The following is a 20,518-nucleotide window of genomic DNA, read 5'->3' as shown; positions in this document are numbered from 1 at the left end:
CCAGACCAAATCAAGGTATTGGTAACCAAATGTGTTGCTTCGATTTTAGAATAAGCCACCTCTGTGCAGAGGCAGCATCTGGCTTGCAAACATAGGGCCAGGTACCCTTCAAGTTGTCAGGAACAGTTTCCTGATTCCCAGCCAATGTCCCTTCTAATATTTGCAAAACATTTTCTTTTGTGCAATTTTTATAAACTGAGTTCAGGTTTGTGCGCTATGAGCCTATATAATGCAAATAATACTGGGATTTCTTGTGCGCGCTGTTTTGCCAGGTGCACAGAGTTCATGACATGTCTGCATGCACATACATGCACAGCTTAGAGGGAACAATGTACTCAGCTACCCCTTTTCAAGACCAAATACCCAATCAGGTTTCTCGGGGATATGGTTATTGGCCCAGCATCAGATTCTTTCCCTTCAGCACCTCAGTTTTCCCTGCGTGCACATTTATTTAAAAACATTTACAGCCCACTTATAGCAAGCCAGTCATGCTAAGCATTTTACAAAATTTTCATTTCATTTGTCTTTCTTTTTTTGTTTATTCCTTTTTCCTAAAACAAAAAAATGACACACACCCCCTCCAAAAAAAAAGAAAATCCCTACCCATACCCACCAAATCTGCTTAAGGAAAGGTTCCCCTGGCCCCCAGGACCCCTGACCTCCTTCCATCCTAACCCTTACCACATCACTGGTCCACAGGTCTAAGCAGGGGTGGACTGCAGGACAATATCAGCCTAGGGGATTTTTTTCAAAGCCAGCCTGTGCTTTCTCTGCAGTGCATGCTTCAACAGCTCCCAAAATCAAGCCAAGCTGACTCTTGAGAGAGACATCATGTATCCTGGAGTCTGGCAGAATTCAGCCAAAAAATCTCCAACATAAAGTTAACATTTTCCTAAATTTTATTTATTTATTTAAAACATCATTATGCCACAGCAATCCAATGTTCTTGGCAGCTTGCATACAAAAGTACATATTTACATAGAACATAACAGGAGACTGAAAAGAACGTGCTAGCATAACTTAAATGGTAAAAGCGACTACCAACTGAGGAGCAGTTCTAGACACCATTCTACAATTTTCCAGAGCTAGTTGGAATTCTTGCTTAGTGATGGTTTAAAGTTCTAGTGCTTCCCTAAAAAGAGGGAAGATAGCTTTCAAAACTGCTTACTTGCAGTTTACGAGTGTATTTTATAACCTTTGTGCAAGTGATATGCATAGGATATAAAATACAAGTGCATATGTGCACAAACATGCTTGCAAATGAAAAAACTGTGAACATGCAAGTTCGGACTTATCTGGATAAGTAATGGCACTTATCTGGATAAGTTCCGATTTATCCGGCTAAGAAGCAGCACTTAGCTGGATAACTTTGAAAAGCTCTACATGTCTGTCTAAGTAGTGCTTTTCAGACTTATCCGGGTATGTAAGAAAGCTAGATAAGTCTAAAAAAAGCACTGCTTAGCCAGGTAACTCTTAAAATACTACTTATCCTGCTAAGTCAGATAGTCAGATAAGTCAAAAGTGTTACATATCCAGCTAAATCTGGTTGCCAGATAAGTGGAGTTTTTATCTTACAAACCCAGATAAATCCAAAAAAATGCTACTTAGATGAATAAGTAGTGCTTTTCAGACTTATCCGGGTATGCAAGAAAGCTAGATAAGTCTAAAAAAAAGCACTGCTTAGCCAGGTAACTCTTAAAATGCTACTTATCCTGCTATGTCAGATAGCCAGATAAGTCAAGTGTTACATATCCAGCTAAATATGGTAGCCAGATAAGTGGAGTTTTTATCTTACAAACCCAGATAAATCCAAAAAATGCTACTTAGATGAATAAGTAGTGCTTTTCAGACATATCCAGGTATGCAAGAAAGCTAGATAAGTCTAAAAAAAAGCACTGCTTAGCCAGGTAACTCTTAAAATGCTACTTATCCTGCTAAGTCAGATAGCCAGATAAGTCAAAAGTGTTACATATCCAGTTAAATCTGGTTGCCAGATAAGTGGAATTTTTATCTTACAAACCCAGATAAATCCAAAAAATGCTACTTAGATGAATACGTAGTGCTTTTCAGACTTATCCGGGTATGTAAGAAAGCTAGATAAGTCTAAAAAAAGCACTGCTTAGCCAGGTAACTCTTAAAATGCTACTTATCCTGCTAAGTCAGATAGTCAGATAAGTCAAAAGTGTTACATATCCAGCTAAATCTGGTAGCCAGATAAGTGGAGTTTTTATCTTACAAAACCAATTAAATCCAAAAAATGCTATTTAGATGAATAAGTAGGGCTTTTCAGACTTTTTTGGCTAAATAAAGCCTGCTGCTACTTAGCTAGATAAATCAGAATATAGCCCGATGCTGCTGCTACTTATCCGGATAAGTTCAAATTTGTGCTTAGCCAGATAAGTCAGAATTTAGCCGGATAAATGTGTGCAAATGATGTACTCGCATGTTTGTATGTCAAATTTTAAAGAGATAATTAATTCGATTTTATTAGCTTTATTTAAATGCATTTATCCCCACTGGATAGTCCCAAGGCACAAAAGAGGAACAAATGGTAACCACAACAAAGGCATGAAGTCCCTAAAGTACCAAAAGAGGAACAAAGCAGCAGCATCAGTGGCATGGACACCAGAAGGCTTACAGTGAGGGATATGGCAGTGAGCACATTGACATCAAAACCCCAAGACAAAGTGAGGGGTATAGCAAACCTGGAATGCCTGGAATGCCCTTCCGGAGGAAGTGGTGAAGACCAGAACTGTAAAGGACTTCAAAGGGGCATGGGATAAATACTGTGGATCCATAAAGTCTAGAGGACATGAATGAAGAGGGGGTGGCTCGCGGGAATGACGTCTACTACCTGGAGATAATACCCTTATTCAATAAACATACACATGGTTAATGTGACTCCAACATTGCTCTAAGCTTCAACGGCAAGAGGAAATGTGGAAATAAGGATTTGCATTCACAAAAAAGTGGGGAGTAGCTTGCTTCTTACGGCGGTTACTACCCTAAACCAAATAAGCCTGATACTTCACTTTCAATGCATATCCAGCATAGCTCTCTGCTTCAACGGCAGGGGAGAAAGTCTGATACCGCACTTTCAATGCATATCCAGCGTAGCTCTCTGCCTCAACAGCAGGGGAGAAAGTCTGATACCTCACTTTCAATGCTAGGCTAGATATTCACTTAGATGCAGTTCCAACACTGCTCTCTCATTAATGGTGGGGGTGGAAGGGAAATAGAACCAAAAGGTTACTAAGAGCCAAGAGTAACACAAGTATGAGAAAAAATAAAAAGTTCGAGGCTTTCTGGGCAGACTGGATGGACCGTTTGGTCTTCTTCTCATTCATTTCTATGTTTCTATGTTAATGACTTGACTGCTTCCAAGGGCATGTTGCAACCTGGTGTCATAATCCCTCACAATACAGGCACAGATTCCAGTGTTGCTGTTACTGCTCAGTTTCATCCCATGACAACCGAGAGCAGGTCAGGTTCATCTGCATGGGTTCAGGTGCTGAAGCCTCAGCAACCTCAGACATGGGGTCAGGAGGATAGTCCTCCATGACGTTTGTCCAGATGAGTATACAGAAGCCCAGGAATACATCTATCCTCTCTGGTAGTTCCACATGGGCCAGTTCATCTTGGTCCTGTGTGGAACTGGTGCCACTGGGTGGGTTCGTTCCAAGCAATGGGGGTCATTTTTCAAAATGCGGTAAGGCGTTTTCGCATGCGTTAAGGGCTTATCACATGCGAAAAGCCCCGTTTTCGCATGCAATAGGCCCTTAATGCATGCAAAAATGTGTTTAGCGCATGCGATCGCATCATATTGTATGGTGCGATGCAAATTCCAAAAATAGGAGGAGTGGATTAGCCTGCCTGCGAAGAGCTAATGCATAGCCATAACACCTCTTTCAGATGCATTAGCTGCTGTGACCATGCACTGAGGTTTCATTGCCATTTGTGGTGTGTCCCATAAAGCTTGTTTCAGATGGAGGGAGGGAGGGAGGGAGAGGGAGAGAGAGAGAGAGAGAGAGAGAGAGAGAGAGAGAGAGAGAGAGAGAGAGAGAGAGAGAGAGAGAGAGAGAGAGAGAGAGAGAGACTGGCCATAATATCATGGCCCATAGGCAGGTATTTCTATTCCTAGGGTAGGCCCACCTAGTAACTCGAGGTGGGGATTAGCTAAGTGTGTAGGGGGTTAGGGGCCACTTTGACATGCTACGTGACACCTACGAACAGAACAGTGGTCTCTTGTGAAGATATGATGGCCTTCGGAGTGAGGAAACTCACTCCAAGATGAGATTTGGGCAATGTTCTCTCAACCTAGCTTGATGGACTCTCTACCTGGGTAACATCAAGCTAGGTTGAGAGAACATTGCCCAAATCTCATCTTGGAGTGAGTTTCCTCACTCCGAAGGCCATCATATCTTCACAAGAGACCACTGTTCTGTTCGTAGGTGTCACGTAGCATGTCAAAGTGGCCCCTAACCCCCTTCACACGTAGCTAATCCCCACCTTGAGTTACTAGGTGGGCCTACCCTAGGGATACAAATACCTGCCTATGGGCCATGATATTATGGCCAGTCTCTCTCAGTCTCTCTCTCTCTCTCAGTCTCAGTCCCCCAGTGGTTGAATGCAGGACATACATCAGGTTTGGCACTTATCATAGAATTGCAATGTGCACTAAGTTAGCTCTTTGCACAGGTAATTATCACAAATTGCATAAAACACACCCCTTTTGCTATCGCATGCGGTACTTACCGCATTTTGATAAATCCAGGCCAATGTCTGCTGCTGGTTGGCAAAAGTGGGCGACACAAGTGCTCACCAAGACAGGCCCCTGTCTTATCTGTTCCAGTGCCCTCTTGATCATGCAAATCCAGTGCAGGTCATCAAAGGAGCACAGGAGTGCATCTCAGTCCAACAGGAGAAGGTTGTTCTGTTTTAGTAAAGTGGATGTTCAGTTTAGGGTGTTGCCTGTGAGTAGATTCAATACCAATGCCACCTTGGTGCTCTCTTGGGTAAAATCCCGGAAGTACATCATAAACTGCAATTGACATTGATTAATGAACCCATGGAAATACATTTGTTTTCCATCAAAATGCTCTGGGATTGGTAGTGTGATGCCTCAAGTTGCTATCCATGATATTCGCAAGGCTGGGTTTTCGGCCCGCAGCTGGTTTAATTGCTGGTGCACATCCTGAATTTCTGCAGCCAGTGCACTGACCCACCCATGCAGAACTTCAAGTAACTGTAATTGGGAAGTCTCTCCCATTCTGAATTGATAGGGAGTGCTGGAGGCTAAATACAGTTCCTTGCAAAAATGCCTATTGTTCCTGGTCCAGTGACCTTCACCAATGTGGGAGTCAGAGATAGTTCTAGGCCTCGCACAGTACAGAGTCTAGCCCATGTTCTAGCAATACTAAGGAGTAGCAGTTGAGTTTATCGATAAACAGTCCAGTCCAAAGCTGAAAGTGTCACTCCAGTTTTAGAATAAGCCATTTTTTTGCAGAAGCAGGGTCTGGGTTCCACGCATAGGACCAAGTAGCCTTCAAGTTGCCAGGAACAGCTTCCTGGTTCCCAACTAATCCTTTTCAAGGTCAAAGACCCAATCAGGTTCCTCAGCATCAAACTCATTCCCCTTCTACATCCCATCTTTCCCTGCACTGAAGCTTTAGCCTAGTTGCAAGACCAATGGTATACTTATTCAAACAGCTCCTAGTTCAAACCTGGCCATTTGTCAGACCTAACACTATAGGAGGTACTGTGACTTGCTGAAATACTGGGATCCATGATTCTAAATGATTAGAACACTTTGAACCTGCTGTAAGTGAAATTGAGGAGGAATGAGTAGCTCCACATTTTTTGGTTTGTTTCCTTTATTCCTGTGTTATTTTATTTGCATTGAAGTACCCATGCATTAGCTGTTTTCATGCATTAGGCAACTTTATGCATGCAAAGCAGCAGATTTCCATAGGGGAAGAAAATCTTTGAAAATATTGTGCAATAAACAGCATGTAACACACTTTATAGCCATCATGCTGCTTAGTAAATCTAGGCCTGTTTTGAAAAGTGACTTGCCCAAGGCCACAAGGAATGGAAGTAGGATTTGAACGCTGCCGTCCCTCGTTTGCAGACTGCTGCTCTAACCACTTGGCTACTCCTCTGTTCTAGATGTAATTCTAAAAAGTTAAATCAGGTGCAGATGATAAAACTCAAAAGTTCACTAGCTAAGCAACTCTCACCTGCTTCCTGAACCAGAATTTTCATTCCAGCTCACTCACTAGGGGGTCTCTTTTCCTCCACACAGGACACAGCAGATGCCAAGATTTAAAGGCACAATAAAATACTTTTAAACCATACCCCCCAAAGGTTCAGTTTTTATAGCACATGGGGTGCAGATTTTACAGTCTCATTTTGAAAGCGAAATTACAAAACTAACTCGGAGCACTAACGTTTAATTTTACACCTTCAGTTGGTTTGGTTTAATTGACAACCTAAGTGCCCTACAAGTGCAGTGTAATGTTATCTGTCAGTATGAAGAATGCCTTACCATTTACCATATCATAGCATATACCTTTTAAAAAGACATCTCTGTGGTCTTGAAAGCTCATATATACCATCTTAGCATTATTCTCATGTTAGTCCAAAAAAAAGTATCACAACTTCTAAAAAATCTTAGGGTACAAACTACAAAGAGTGATTCTTTTTTCACAGATACTGTTTTCTGAATAGCAAAATCATCAGGAAAGGTTAATTGAATGTATGAATTATGTGCAGAGAAGCATTACATACATAATATAAATACTATTAGCAGAGACCCCAATAAATCTCAGGGCAAATTACATCTTTTTCACTTCCTGTCCTCCTCTAGCATGTCCCTGTCCATCTCTCTTCCCCCTCCCAGCCCAAACTCATGAATCCCCCCCCTCCCCAAGTCCATCTCCCCCTCTCTCTCTCTCTCTCTCTGCTAGCCTGCCTCTACCACCTTCTCCCCCTACCCCCCCCCCCCCCCCCCTTATCACCCCACCAGCTATAGATTCTTCTGGTCACAACTGCCCATCTCTCCCTGCACGGCCTGGAAGCAGCTGCTTTTGCCTCCCTGCAGCCCTGGTGACAGGGAGGACTTCAGGCCACAGACGATTCTCCTTCCTTGCACATACCGGTGGCAGGAGCCACCTCAGACCACAACCACATCTCTTTCCCTGCAGGATCTGACGCACTGCACTGTCTTGTTATCCCACAAAACATGCTCATGCATGCTGCCAGAATAACAAATACTTAGCCTTATTATATAGGATGGTGAGCCACAAAGGGCCTCTGACATACATGATGTTTTATATTATTAAACTGGCTTCAAATATGGTTTGCCTTACCTCAGAAATAAAAGCAGTGACATTTTTCAAATGCTTTAATTGACGAGTGTCAGGCACAAACAAGCACTTCCCTTTAGTTTTTTCATACTGTTCTTTATAGCTGATCTAGAAGAGAAAAACAAAATTGTGTGTTTTATGAATCACTTACATTGTGATAATTTGGTCACGGCACACATAAAACCATCCTCATTTACTCTCCAAAGTGCAAGCTTCACTGCATGCATAGAAGTCCCTATCCAACTGGGTTTTACATTTCATGATGTCATCTGTTGGGAAGATTCTAACTCACTTCCCAGACACAATAAAGAATCCATTCTGAGCTAAAATAAAGTTGGAGACATGAACACTGTAGGAGGTCCGATTAAGTCGGGCATTTGCTAGCAGACAATGTGGTCATCCTTTAGCAAAACTGCAGGCATGTAACCATGGGGTGTGTATAAAAATATTCATCTGCACATCAGCACAATACGATGGTAACTTTTAAACAAGTGTGCGGGCGCACATGTGCATGCATTCATCGGTCCACGCCCAGGGAAGCGGCCATTTTATAACATACGCACGTATATGCGCGCATGTTATAAAATAGCCTAAATGTGTGCACACGTGCACACAATTTTAAGTGGACGCGTGCTCATACGCAGAAATGACACTTCTACCGCGTAAGTGGGGGGATTTTAATAAACATGCACACTGACGCCATTACCAGTTATCCCAGGTAAGGGATAGGATTTCCAAACCCCCAAGTTTAATAGCCTCCGTTCTTCCATGTTAGCCCTGACCCTTAAAACCCTGTCAAACTATCTAGTTCTCTTTATTTTATTACTTACACGTCCTTCATACACGAAGGGGATACTGGCACGCGCCTGGGCGCTTAAGTATTTGTGTGCTGATTTGAAGTTGAAATCCAGGAATGCCCATGCCCTGCCCAGTCCTTACCCATTCCCCTCCCCTTTTCAGAAACTTTTCATTTGTGCGCAGATACTCGGGCGGCTTTTAAAATCCTCTCAGCACGCACCAGCCCGACATATTCGTGTATCTCCTGGTTTTAACGCATGTGGGCCTTTTAAAATTCACCTGTATGTTTAGATTCCACTCACTTATGTAAACATGATTTCAAGGTTAAAAAGGTTTGCTAGATTGACGTTCAAAAAACAAATCCAAAACTCACAGTGTACATTAGTATTAGAGGCCTACCACAATTATTTTAGAAATATTGTAAATGAATATTGTAATTAGAGACCATAGGAAGCTATGATTTTCTAAACAGCACATGTTAAACTTCATCCTACTTCTTCATATTTTGAATGTGCTTTCAGCAATAATAGGACCTGGCTTCTACCATTATAGCAGGCATAAAATGCAATATGCCCAGTCTTGTTTGCATGAGCATTTGTTCATATGCTTCTCGGTGTGTTTTTCCTTTCCAGAAGCTTCAGGAAGTTAAGAGACTTGGACAAAGGATGCACTATTTCAAAAGTACACAACCACATTGCCTCGCTGACTTTTGTACTTTTTTGCATGATTCTTGAATTTGACTTTTAAGGTTTTGTTGCTACAGTGTTAGCCCTTAACATTTTCATAGGTATCCCAGGGCTGCATGCAGGATAAAATGTATCTGAAGGAGGAATAAGATTGGGCCCATACAAGCCTTCTTATTGCTAGAAGCTTTAATGAGCACATAGACTGATCTCTCTGTTTCAGATATGGAGGACTCAGCGAGAGCCCCATACCCCACCTCCCATACACACACAGTCAGACAATCATAGAGTTCTTCACCTTGGCTTAAAGGGACATCATCGGGTTGCTAAAATATGAAATGAAAATTTATGAAAGGAAGGCTATTGTCATAATATATTTTTTGAATTTTGCTTATTTCGTTGATATTTTCTAATATGAGTCTGCGTGAATCAGTAATTACATTTGTTTAGCTTCAAAGTGTAATTAACGTTTATCAGAATGGGTTAATTATGTTGCTTCGATTTGCAAAAGGAAAATGAAGGTAAAATGGTAAAATCCAACAGTGTCAATGACTTGAATTAAACCTTAAATAAATATGGGTGAAAATTAAATGTATGCACATATTTTGTGCATATATTTGTTTTAATACAAAGGATCAAAAATCTCATTCATTGAGCATTCTGTATTAATTTCATTTCTTTTATGGGGCAGAAACAAAAATATGCGAATTGGGAAAACAGGGCTGGTCACTGGCCAGTGTCTGAACCTGCTTCAGATGCACTACAGATGAGCCTCTGTTGCTTCATGTTAAATATTTTTGAGGCCATACCACTGGTTAGAAACAAATATGAGATATTTACATGAATTAACCCTAACAGTATCCCTTTAAATAATAGTTCTATGTCATTAATGAACTAGCAGTAAAAAAAAGTCTTTAAAATTTAAAACAAGACACACAAAAAATGACTAAACTAATTGGCATGGAAAACACTTATATATGAGCTCAGGATTCTCATTGCTAAGTATTTTTTTTTTTTAACATTATCGAACTTATCCATACTTGTTTTAGACATTTCAAGGCATATGATTCATTAGTGTGATAACAAACTGCCAGTATTTATATACACTGCATTTCTAAAAAAGGTAACACAGTAATGTGATTTCTGCATACAGGCAGAATGTATGCCTTTCCACTACGTATCACAGTTTTGCACTACAGCCTAGAACATCCTCCTTCAAGTTAATCTTAAATCCTGCAAAACGTGACTACAAAATGCAAACTAAACTACATAACCACAGTTACATAGCTACATAGGTGGTTAGATTTAGAGAACGTCAATGGCCTGAGTTCTGAAACCTACATTACTTATGATCTCAGTGCATTTTCTGGCAAATTCCACACTTCTGTCCTCAAGAACAGGATTAGGAAACACCTGTAAAATGGAAAAATAGTGTTTTAATTACAATGATATGTACAGACATTTATACTGTCTTATATATATCTATATACCGGTATATACACACACTCAGAGTGAGATAGCCAATCCAAACATTTTAACACAGCTCAATACCTTCTCCTCTTCGTCACTGTCATCTACCCTTGAATCAATGATCACTGGCACCCTCATTCTTTTTAGATTTTAGTAAAATACCAAGTAGAAACAGAGCCTATTTGTATGTCAACTAGTTTTAGGTTCTGTAATGCCTCCTAGGTCTGTCTTTGTGTTTGTGAAGCACTGTATTAAATCTTATCAAGGTTCCTTCCAGATTTAGACAGCACTCAAGTCCTTATCTGAATGATGCAAAAAAAAAAAAAAAAAAAAGCACCACAGTTAGCCATGCTGGCTACCACTCTCAGTGGAGATAATCATTTCTAAAAGATAAAATATATAATTAGATGACCTTTACAAATCAAATGTTTCTAAATAACATTTGGGAATGAAACATAAACACAGCTTAAATGAAAACCTATCCTTCAGCAATTTCAGAACAGTTTAGAGTGTTCATGAAATGAATGTACTGTACGGGTCGGGTCACACAAGCCCAAAGCTTCTGCAGGGCTGGCCAGTTTCCACAATTTAGCATTGACACACACACAAAACCTGTTACCACAATGCTCTTTTACTCAGCCCAAAAAAAGGCTCTCACCAGAATATCAAATGTGCTTCAGGTTTAACCATTCAGCTCCGACTATCAATTTATATCCATAAGAACGTGACTGAAGAATAACTATACTGAATAGCCTTTTATAATATGCATGTACAGGATGAAGTAAAGTGGGTAAAAAGATAAAGGTTTGTGATCTGCATGCAAAAAATATGTAAGTCCTCTAATATAGGGGTTCTAAACCCAGTTCTCGAGACACACCTAGCCAGTCAGGTCTGTAGGATATCCACAATGAATATGCATGAGATGTGCATGCACTGCCTCAACTGTATACAAATCTATCTCATGCATATTCATTGTGGATATCCTGCAAACCTGACAGGCTAGGTGTGTCCCAATGACTGAGAACTAGAGGAACAAGGCCCAGTAAAGCATTCTGACTACTGTGCATACTGACAAGATGGGGTCCCTGTTGCAAGGCTGCATTGGAAACTTGGCATTTTTGTCTGAACTAGATAGACTATTTCATACACAGAAGGACAAGAACAATGAAGGCCTGTTTACTTGCAAAAATAGAGCAAGCTCCGTGCCTCTGAGACCTCAGTTTATGGTCTAGCTGCAATAACACACCTATCAGTTTTTGGAGATTTATCAGAAAGTTGTTGCTATCATCTGGTCAATGTCCCTCTAGGTGAAGACTGTGTTGAAAAAGCCCTGGATGAACTGGAAAAATGGCATTGCTGATCTTGGAGCTAACTGATTTGCATAGCTGAACTAAGAATTGCAGATCAAGTCCTTTATAAGGGGGAGAACAAAGAAAAGAAAAAAGTTTTGTTTTCACTGCTTGCCACATGTAACAACACCTCTTCTCTGCCATCCCTACCCTAGCCTCCATAGGGGTAGTGCTGCAGTCATCCCCCTAAGAGCTACGCTGCCAGCCTCTGATGCAGAGCTCTGCAGATCCACATACCTCGGGAGCTGAGATCATCCCTTAGCAGCTGACAGATGATCAAGCACAGACTGTGCTGTAAGGTGAACATTTATGTTCCTATGGGATTAGTCAGAATAATATTGGTTAATATCCTGGCGTGCACGTTCCAAATGATATGATATGCCTGATTTCATGCCTACCTGATTTTGTAAGAACAGAGTCTTTCCTATTTGTAATAATTACTAAATACCTAATCCTTTTAGCATCTGACAATCATCGGGTTTATGGTAATACGCTCATTCTGCCTCCTCCTTTGTACTGGGTTTTAACTCAACCCCAAATATTGACCTACAGTACAGTGGCATTAAATTCTACGAAGAGGTTGTGAGCTTTGGAGAATCTCCTTGCTGCTCTGATAACTTCAGAAATAAAAATGTTGCAGATTTATAACTGGAACGTAGCATAATCTCCTAAATATCACTGATGAACCTATTAGAGCATTATTATCCATTATTTAAGACAAATGGAATTGTGGTGTTCTGTGGTAACTCGGCTCAATCATAAAGGGTACAATTTATATAAGTTATTATATGCAAACTGCCTTACAGAACCACTGCTCTTATAAGTTCATCATAGATATTTAGGTGATTATGCTATATGTTCTTAATTCTGGCTCAAATTAAGATGACAGAAGATAGAAGGGACATCACCATTTACACATTTTTTTGGACATTGTTGACACTCTTAGACCACAAATGATTGCAACGTCCAGACGGCCTCAGTTTGAAAATTAATGAGGCACGTTGTCAGGCTTGCTGATGCGGCAAAAAGAAATAAAAGAATAATTTTCATTATTTACAGTATTTTACGACAGAACTTTTTAAAAAAAAGCTATGAGTGGCTGTTTTTTGAAATAATACATATTTATGATTTCCTTTTTTTGCGTTGTTTTGAATATGTACCCCATCACTTACAACAACATCTATATTACATTTACATGCATTGCTGTGGTGCTAACTAGAAAACCCTGCAAAACAAGTAAAAGAAAAACAGCACTTGGAACCATATAGTATTAGGCCTATGGTAGCGCATGTTAGGTGTAGGCTTGGCCTTCAGAAAGCCACAAGTAAACGAAATTACAATTACAATATACTAAACATTCCATACCAAAAAAGCACTAACTGCCAGCATTCAATCCTATCTATGAAAAGACAACATTGCAAATATTACACCAGGCCCTAAATACCAAAATCTCCTATTAAGAAAACAGAATAAACCAGAAGATACAAGCTAGCAGAGCATCTCACCTTGTTCACACATGTCAAACACAAACCGACCCTCACCAAATTCCTAACAAAGAGACTGTAAAGTGTAAATAGAAATGTGCAGACAAAAACTGAATTGGAAGCTACAAGCCAGACTGACTGCAGTGCAGCTAGGCAAAAATAGAACTAGCATCATTCCTCATAAAACGTCAAACAATAAAATCAATGAGTGTAAAAGAGAAAGAGAACAATTAAAGATATGAATGTAACACTGGATTTGGATTAGGATAAGAAAGAAGGTATACATACATAAAAGTCTAATAAACAGAGTATGACATATACTGCAGAAAAAACTGCATTGGCCTTTTAAAAGTGTCTTTTGCATGAAAAAGTTCACCTACAGTTTATGTACAGAACAAAGTTGCTACAATTGCTACAATTGTTCTAGGGATATTTTTCAATATAAAAGAAACAACCTGTCCTATTCTGTTGAGTGTAAAAAAGGTTTAACCAGTGTCACAGTCATTCCGATAGAAATATAGAGGTCTATAAAATAACGAGTGGAGTGGAACAAATAAACGTTAATCTGTTTACTCTTTCAAAAAGGACAAAGACTATGGTACACAATGAAATTAGTAGAGAATACATTTAAACCAATAAGAGAATATATTTTTTTATTCAACGCATAATTAAGCTCTGGAATTCATTGCCAGAGGATGTGGTGAAAGCTATTAATGTAACTGCATTTAAAAAGGGGTTTGGATAAGATCCTGGAAGAAAAGTCCATAAACCATTATTAAGATGGAGTTGCAGAAATCCACTGCTTATACCTGGGATAAGCATTTTGGAATCTATCTAACCCTTGGGATCCTGCCAGGTACTTGTGACCTGGATTGACCACTGTTGGAAACAGGATACTGGACTTGATGGACTTTGGTCTGACCCAATATGACAAGTCTTATGTTCTCAAGTTCTAAGCTGTACAACTAAGGCAGAGCTCTACCCTATATCTAGTCCAACTTCTACTACTGGGGGAATTCTGCACTACTTGCCAAAAGCCCCTGGTGGTCCAGCGGGGATCCGGGAGCGATCTCCTGCATTCGGGCCATCGGCTGCCAGTAATCAAAATGGCGCCGATAGCCTTTGCCCTTACTATGTCACAGGGGCTACCGGTGCCATTGGTCAGCCCCTGTCACATGGTAGGAGCACAAGATGGCGCGGGCCATCCAGTGCTCCTACCATGTGACAGGGTCCGGCCAATGGCATGGATACCCTGTCACATGGTAAGGGCAAAGGGCCATCGGTGCCATTTTGATTAGTGGCAGCCGACGGCCTGGGAGCAGGAGATCACTCCAGGGACCCCCACTGGACCACCAGGTACCTGTAAAAAGTTTTTGGGGGTCGGGAGGGTGGGGGAAGCTAAGGGATTAGTTTTAAAGGGTCGGGTGGGTATAGGGGTTATTTTTGTGTGCCGTTTTTCCTGCCCTCCCCCAAAACGATAAGAGAAACCCCATGATCAATATCGTGGGGTTTTCCTATCATTTTGGGGGAGCCCCCGATTTCTGACAATTTTGAAAATATCGTCCGATATTTTCAATCATCAGAAGCCCGATTCACATCCCTAGAAGAAAGAACTAGCCAGAGAGGCCAATATTATAAATGAATGTTCTAAATAAACATATACATCCTAACTAGATATTAGGAGAAGAAGAAGAAATAGAAGAGAATTTATTGCTCAGGAAAGCAGACAATTATGATGGCAAACAAAAGTATAGGAGACATTCTGATGTTTGATTATACATTTACAGGGAAACTTTAAAATAAAAAAAGCTTCAACTTCAAAACTTTAGGTCTCAGAAATAAGAATTGCCTCCTTCTTATCTGAGTTTGCTTTGCAAGATCTGGACAGGCACACATTTTCATATTCAAGAAAAGTTGCAGACGGTGGAAGAAAAACATTTTGAGGATCCAATCTCTATCCGACTCCAGAAGGAAGGAAACAATCAAAGTAGCTAGTTTAACCAAATCCTTCTGGGATGTTTCCAAAACAGTTGTAAAATCTAATGGAGACTTCTCAATAGGAGAAAGAGCCTGCATACCATTTGAATCCACAATTCCTTTCCTAAAAGGTGGTATATAATAGACTCTTGAAACGAGTGGCAATGCCTGTTCTGGGATCTTCAAAAGGTCAACTAAATATTTTTTTCACATTTCTTTAGGAGCCACAGATGGATCTTTGGGAAAATTAATGAAACACAGGTTCTTCCCTCGTATTTGATTTTCCAGTTGTTCTAATTTAGATGAAAACCACTGATTTTATTTTAGCATTCTTTGTTGTAAATCAGTTATAGTGTGAAAATAATTAACTACCGGCTTAATCTGGTTAGAAATATTAATATTGAGAGCTTGAATAGCTTCCCATATAGTTGTTAGGGTAATTGTTATAGGTCTTACCAGATCCGTCATTTGAATAGTAGGTAACTCAAGGATATCTTCTTCAAAATGCCTAAAAGCAATCTTCTTCAAAATGCCTGAAAGCAATGCTGTCTATGGAGTCCCCTGCATGTCCTAGTTCTTCAATTGATTCTGGGGTGCTAAGCATCGGATCTCTGAAGAGAGAGCGGTGTTAAGCGGAGTGCCGCAAGGATCGGTGCTGGAACCAGTCCTGTTCAATATCTATGTGAGTGACATAGCGGACGAGATAGAAGGTAAGATTTGTCTGTTTGCAGATGACACTAAGATCTGCAACAGAGTGGACATGCTGGAAGGAGTGGAGAAAATGAGACAGGATTTAAGGAAGCTGGAAGAGTGGTCGAAGATATGGCAGCTGAGATTCAATGCCAAGAAGTGCAGAGTCATGCATATGGGGTGTGGAAATCCGAAAGAACTGTATTCGATGGGGGGTGAAGGGCTGATGAGCACAGAGCAGGAGAGAGAACTTGGGATGATAGTGTCTAACGATCTAAAGTCAACAAAACAATGTGACAAGGCGATAGCTAAAGCCAGAAGAATGCTGGGCTGCATAGAGAGAGGAATATCGAGTAAGAAAAGGGAAGTGATTATCCCCTTGTATAGGTCCTTGGTGAGGCCTCACCTGGAGTACTGTGCTCAGTTCAGGAGACCGTATCTCCGAAGGCACAGAGACAGGATGGAGGCGGTCCAGAGAAGGGTGACCAAAAAGGTGGATGGTCTTCATCAAATGACTTATGAGGAAAGATTGAAGAATCTAAATATATACACCCTGGAGGAAAGGAGGAGTAGAGGTGATATGATACAGACTTTCAGATACTTGAAAGGTTTTAATGATCCAAATGATCCAAAGATAATGACAAACCTTTTCCGTTGAAAAAAAATCAGCAGAACCAGGGGTCACGATTTAAAACTTCAGGGAGGAAGACTCAGAACCAATGTCAGGAAGTATTTCTTTCCAGAGAGGGTGGTGGATGCCTGGAATGCCCTTCCGGAGGAAGTGGTGAAGACCAGAACTGTGAAGGACTTCAAAGGGGCATGGGATAAACACTGTGGATCCATAAAGTCTAGAGGATGTGAATGAAGAGTGGGTGGCTCGAGGGAATGACGGCTACTACCTGGAGATAATACCCTTATTCAATAAATATACACTCGGTTAATGCGACTCCAACATTGCTCTAAGCTTCAACGGCAAGAGGAAATGTGGAAAAAAGGATTTGCATTCACAAAAAAGCAGGGAGTAGCTTGCTCGTTACAGCGGTTACTACCCCAAACCAAATAAGCCTGATACTTCACTTTCAATGCATATCAAGCACACCTCTCTGCTTCAACGGCAGGGGAGAAAGACTGATACTTCACGCATAACCAGCATAGCTCTCTGCTTCAACGGCAGGGGAGAAAGACTGATACTTCACTTTCAATGCATATCCAGCATAGCTCTCTGCTTCAACGGCAGAGGAGAAAGAATGATACTTCACTTTCAATGCATATCCAGCGTAGTTCTCTACTTCAACGGCAGGGGAGAAAGTCTGATACTTCACGCATATCCAGCATAGCTCTCTGCTTCAACGGCAGAGGAGAAAGAATGATACTTCACTTTCAATGCATATCCAGCGTAGTTCTCTACTTCAACGGCAGGGGAGAAAGTCTGATACTTCACGCATATCCAGCATAGCTCTCTGCTTCAATGGCAGGGGGAATGAAGAAAAGTGGATCTATACACAGACAACAACCAACAAGGACTGAATTACATAATCTGGGTAAACAAATAAGCATGGGTGTAGCTTGCTTATTGCAGTGGTTAATACCCCAAACTAATTAAGCTATTTCACTTAGATGCAGTTCCCACACTGCTCTCTACATTAATGGTGAGGATGGAAGGGAAATAGAACCAAAAGGTTACTAAGGGCCAAGAGTAACAGATAAGTGTGAGAGAAAAAATAAGTGTGAAAGCGATAAGGCCCTAACATTATTTGATGAATGACCCTGTAAGTTTGGGGCTGTGGTTGATGTTATGTACTATCATTTTTATATTTTATAGAAATTTTTATGTATAATTGGGGTTTTTTTTGTTTTGTTTTGAATAGAATCCAGTTTGTGCCATCCTGGGAAATGAGGAATATGAAGTGGAACAGATTAAACCAATAAATAAAATGTAAGCATTCTAAAACTGCAAAATAGTACATTTACATTTAGTTAATACAATGCTGGCCCAGAAATATCGATTATTCTTACCGAAGGTTAAAGATAGGGAGGGCAACATTCAAAATCCTTTCTAGGGATGAAAAAGCATTTTCCCTACAGAAACAGAAGCTTTAAAACTTGCCCACCTGTCTGTAGGTCAAACTATGCACAGGGTTCAATGCCATTCAGCTTTTTTACCCACAGACAGCAAAGTTGGTCCTGGGGGCAGGGAGAAGGCAAGGGATTGAACAACCTGTCTGGTTTTGACTATTCAAAACTAGGCACAATGTGTTCGGCCGAAAATTTACATGCAGGAAAGGCAAGGTGCAAATCTCTGCAAGTCATTTTCCAGAGGCAATAAAGCAAAACTACCTATCACTGGTGCAAACCCTGTGAGTAAAAGGTACCTGCAGAGTTTGCACCAATGAAAACATGTTCATGTTTAATGAGAACAACAAAAAGCCCAAACTTTTTAACATAATGTCATTGAATCTCATTAACTGCACCAATTACTAGTGATGTGCATCTGTACAAGTTTTGGTTCAGTTCATCCATTTGTTCTCTCTATTTTTTTCTTGACCCTTTTTTTTGTTTGTTTCATTCATTTTGGTGGTTTATGCACATAAAAGCAGTTTTATGAGTACAAAATGTGACTTGGGGATAGTAATTTTCATTGGTGTGCAAAAGTCAACATGTACATGCATAAGTCAGGGCATCTACAGTTAAGGCTGTATTTATAAACTGAGTGGCAGCAGTCGCACAGTTTATAAAATGCCACATATCTCTGAAAGTACGCATAGTTTGTGCACCTGTTTATAAAAGTACACATCTATTTTTTACACAGGAAAATAATATTTTATAATATTTTTATAATATTTGCCCATACCTCGTTTATAAAATTACTTGTGCGCTTACTTCCAAACACTGCCTGGAATGCCCTTGAAATGCCCTCTTTTTTGGCTACCAAAGAAGTGCATGTGAAACAGTAAGTATGTGCATGCTTAACGGCTTTCTGAAAATGTGCTTAACACCCACAAAAGGAGTAATTTTCAAAGGGATTTACATGTGTAAATGTAACAATAATTGTAGCAATTTCCAAAAGACATTTACCCATGTAAATTGCACTTATGCAGGTAAATCCTATGATCAATTCAATGGTATATATTGTAGCAATTTTCAAAAGCCAACTTACATGGGTAAAGTGGATTTACAGTGTAAAACCCATTTTTAAACGTGTAAATGCTTTTGAAAATCAGATCCAAAGGCTAAATTTTTCATGCACAGACCCCATGTAACTGTTTGAAAATTGACCCTATGCATGTAAGTTGTAGTTGGTTACATGCATAAAATCAAATATTATGCAGGTTAAACATTTAGGAGCATAACCTAAAAGAATAGAAATGAATGCACAGCCCTAGCCCTTATTTTTCACAAGGCAACTCTCAGAACCCAGGAAGCATATACAGTAATGCAAGAAGTGTTCATATAATGGGATCCAGTGAGGCTGACAAAAGACCATAACAAATCTGTATTGAAAATGTCCTCAATATAGCAAAAGGCTATATAGAATGAGTTCAGTAAACAAAAGAAGTCCATAATTGAGCTAGCAATTGTAATTCAGCAGTGCAAGCGATGAGTTCAATGCTGATACATAGAACTGAGCAAAAATGCACAAAAACAAATATAATGCTTGGTAATAACTAGGTAAGAGAAGGCTGCGTTCTTGCCAACACTTTCTATGCAACAAGGAGACAGTTGCCATGACAACAGTATCAAGATGATGAAACAGACACCTTACTCTAATCTGCTGCCGTTGCTGCGAAAGGATTTCTGCTAATATCATGCTATTCACAATGACAAATACTTTTTTTTTTAAACAGACTAGCACCGTTTGTCAGACTGAATATGCTGTATTAAACTGTATATCTCAAGCAATTTAATTCAAGCGCTCGTGTTCATTTGATTCAACAAGTTAGTTCAGGGGTTCTCAGCTCCAGTCCTGGAGGACTACAAACAGGCCTGGATTTCAGGGGAACCAAGCTATGCAAAATCCCTTTATTCTTAGATCAAATGCATGCACATATGTCTGATGAGTATTTATTGTCTGAAATGTTGAAAAACAGATCACTTTTTGTGGCATGTACTGGAAACCCCTAAGTTAATTATACTCAACCAGAACGTAAATTGAACACTGAAAAGGCTTTGGATTGCCACTATCAAAGTTGTATTCAGACTTGTATTCATTGTGTTCTTTGCAGGAAAATCATTCCTTTTTAGAACTGGAGTTGTCCACTCAGTAAGTTACATTTGGATGCTGGTAACCCCCTTGGCCTTCCCAGTGGATTTTTGCTCTCCCCAGGGCCGGTGGAAGCGCTAGGCGGACAAGGTGACTGCCTGGACTGCCGGACGTTTGGGGGCAGTGGCCTAGCACTCCCACCAGTAGCAATCAACTGGATACGTTGATAACGAGCCTGTGCAGAGGGGGGGCCGAATGGAGGCTGAATCGCACACATTGGACGCAAGCGAGAGAGAGTGTGGGGCACTCTGTGAGCTCCGCCTAGGGTACCTGAGACCCTTGCACCAGCCCTGTCTCTTCCTCACTATAAAAGTGCACTTTAAAAGAAACCGTCCTTCATCTAATAAATGTCTTTTTTTTTTTACTAGTAATTCAATATTTTTTTACATTTGTTTGTGTTTTCCCTGGAATTTCCCTGTAGCTTTTAAAGCAGCAAATT

The 20,518-nt window shown here is 40.3% G+C and overlaps 1 protein-coding gene across 5 annotated transcripts in view; it reads right to left on the bottom strand.

Annotated features, from left to right (window-relative positions):
• The window catches only part of NEBL (nebulette), a 673,305-nt gene that overhangs the window by 313,501 nt on the left and 339,286 nt on the right, over nt 1–20,518 (bottom strand). For 4 of the 5 annotated variants that reach the window (XM_029588726.1, XM_029588729.1, XM_029588727.1 and 1 more), the window contains exons 1-3: nt 10,400–10,556; nt 10,190–10,261; nt 7,371–7,475 (exon numbers count right to left, since the gene is read on the bottom strand). The exons of the other annotated variant lie outside the window; for it this stretch is intronic. In XM_029588726.1, coding sequence (XP_029444586.1) covers nt 7,371–7,475; nt 10,190–10,261; nt 10,400–10,456 — 234 coding nt within the window. In that variant the 5' untranslated portion in view covers nt 10,457–10,556. Of the gene's footprint in view, nt 1–7,370; nt 7,476–10,189; nt 10,262–10,399; nt 10,557–20,518 lie in introns of those variants that run through there. 5 annotated transcript variants of the gene reach the window in all.

Source organism: Rhinatrema bivittatum, chromosome 2 (assembly GCF_901001135.1).
Source record: "Rhinatrema bivittatum chromosome 2, aRhiBiv1.1, whole genome shotgun sequence".
Taxonomy (NCBI): Eukaryota; Metazoa; Chordata; class Amphibia; order Gymnophiona; family Rhinatrematidae; genus Rhinatrema; species Rhinatrema bivittatum.
The sequence above is the reverse complement of the archived record's forward strand: the minus strand, read 5'-3'. Positions and strand labels throughout refer to the sequence as shown.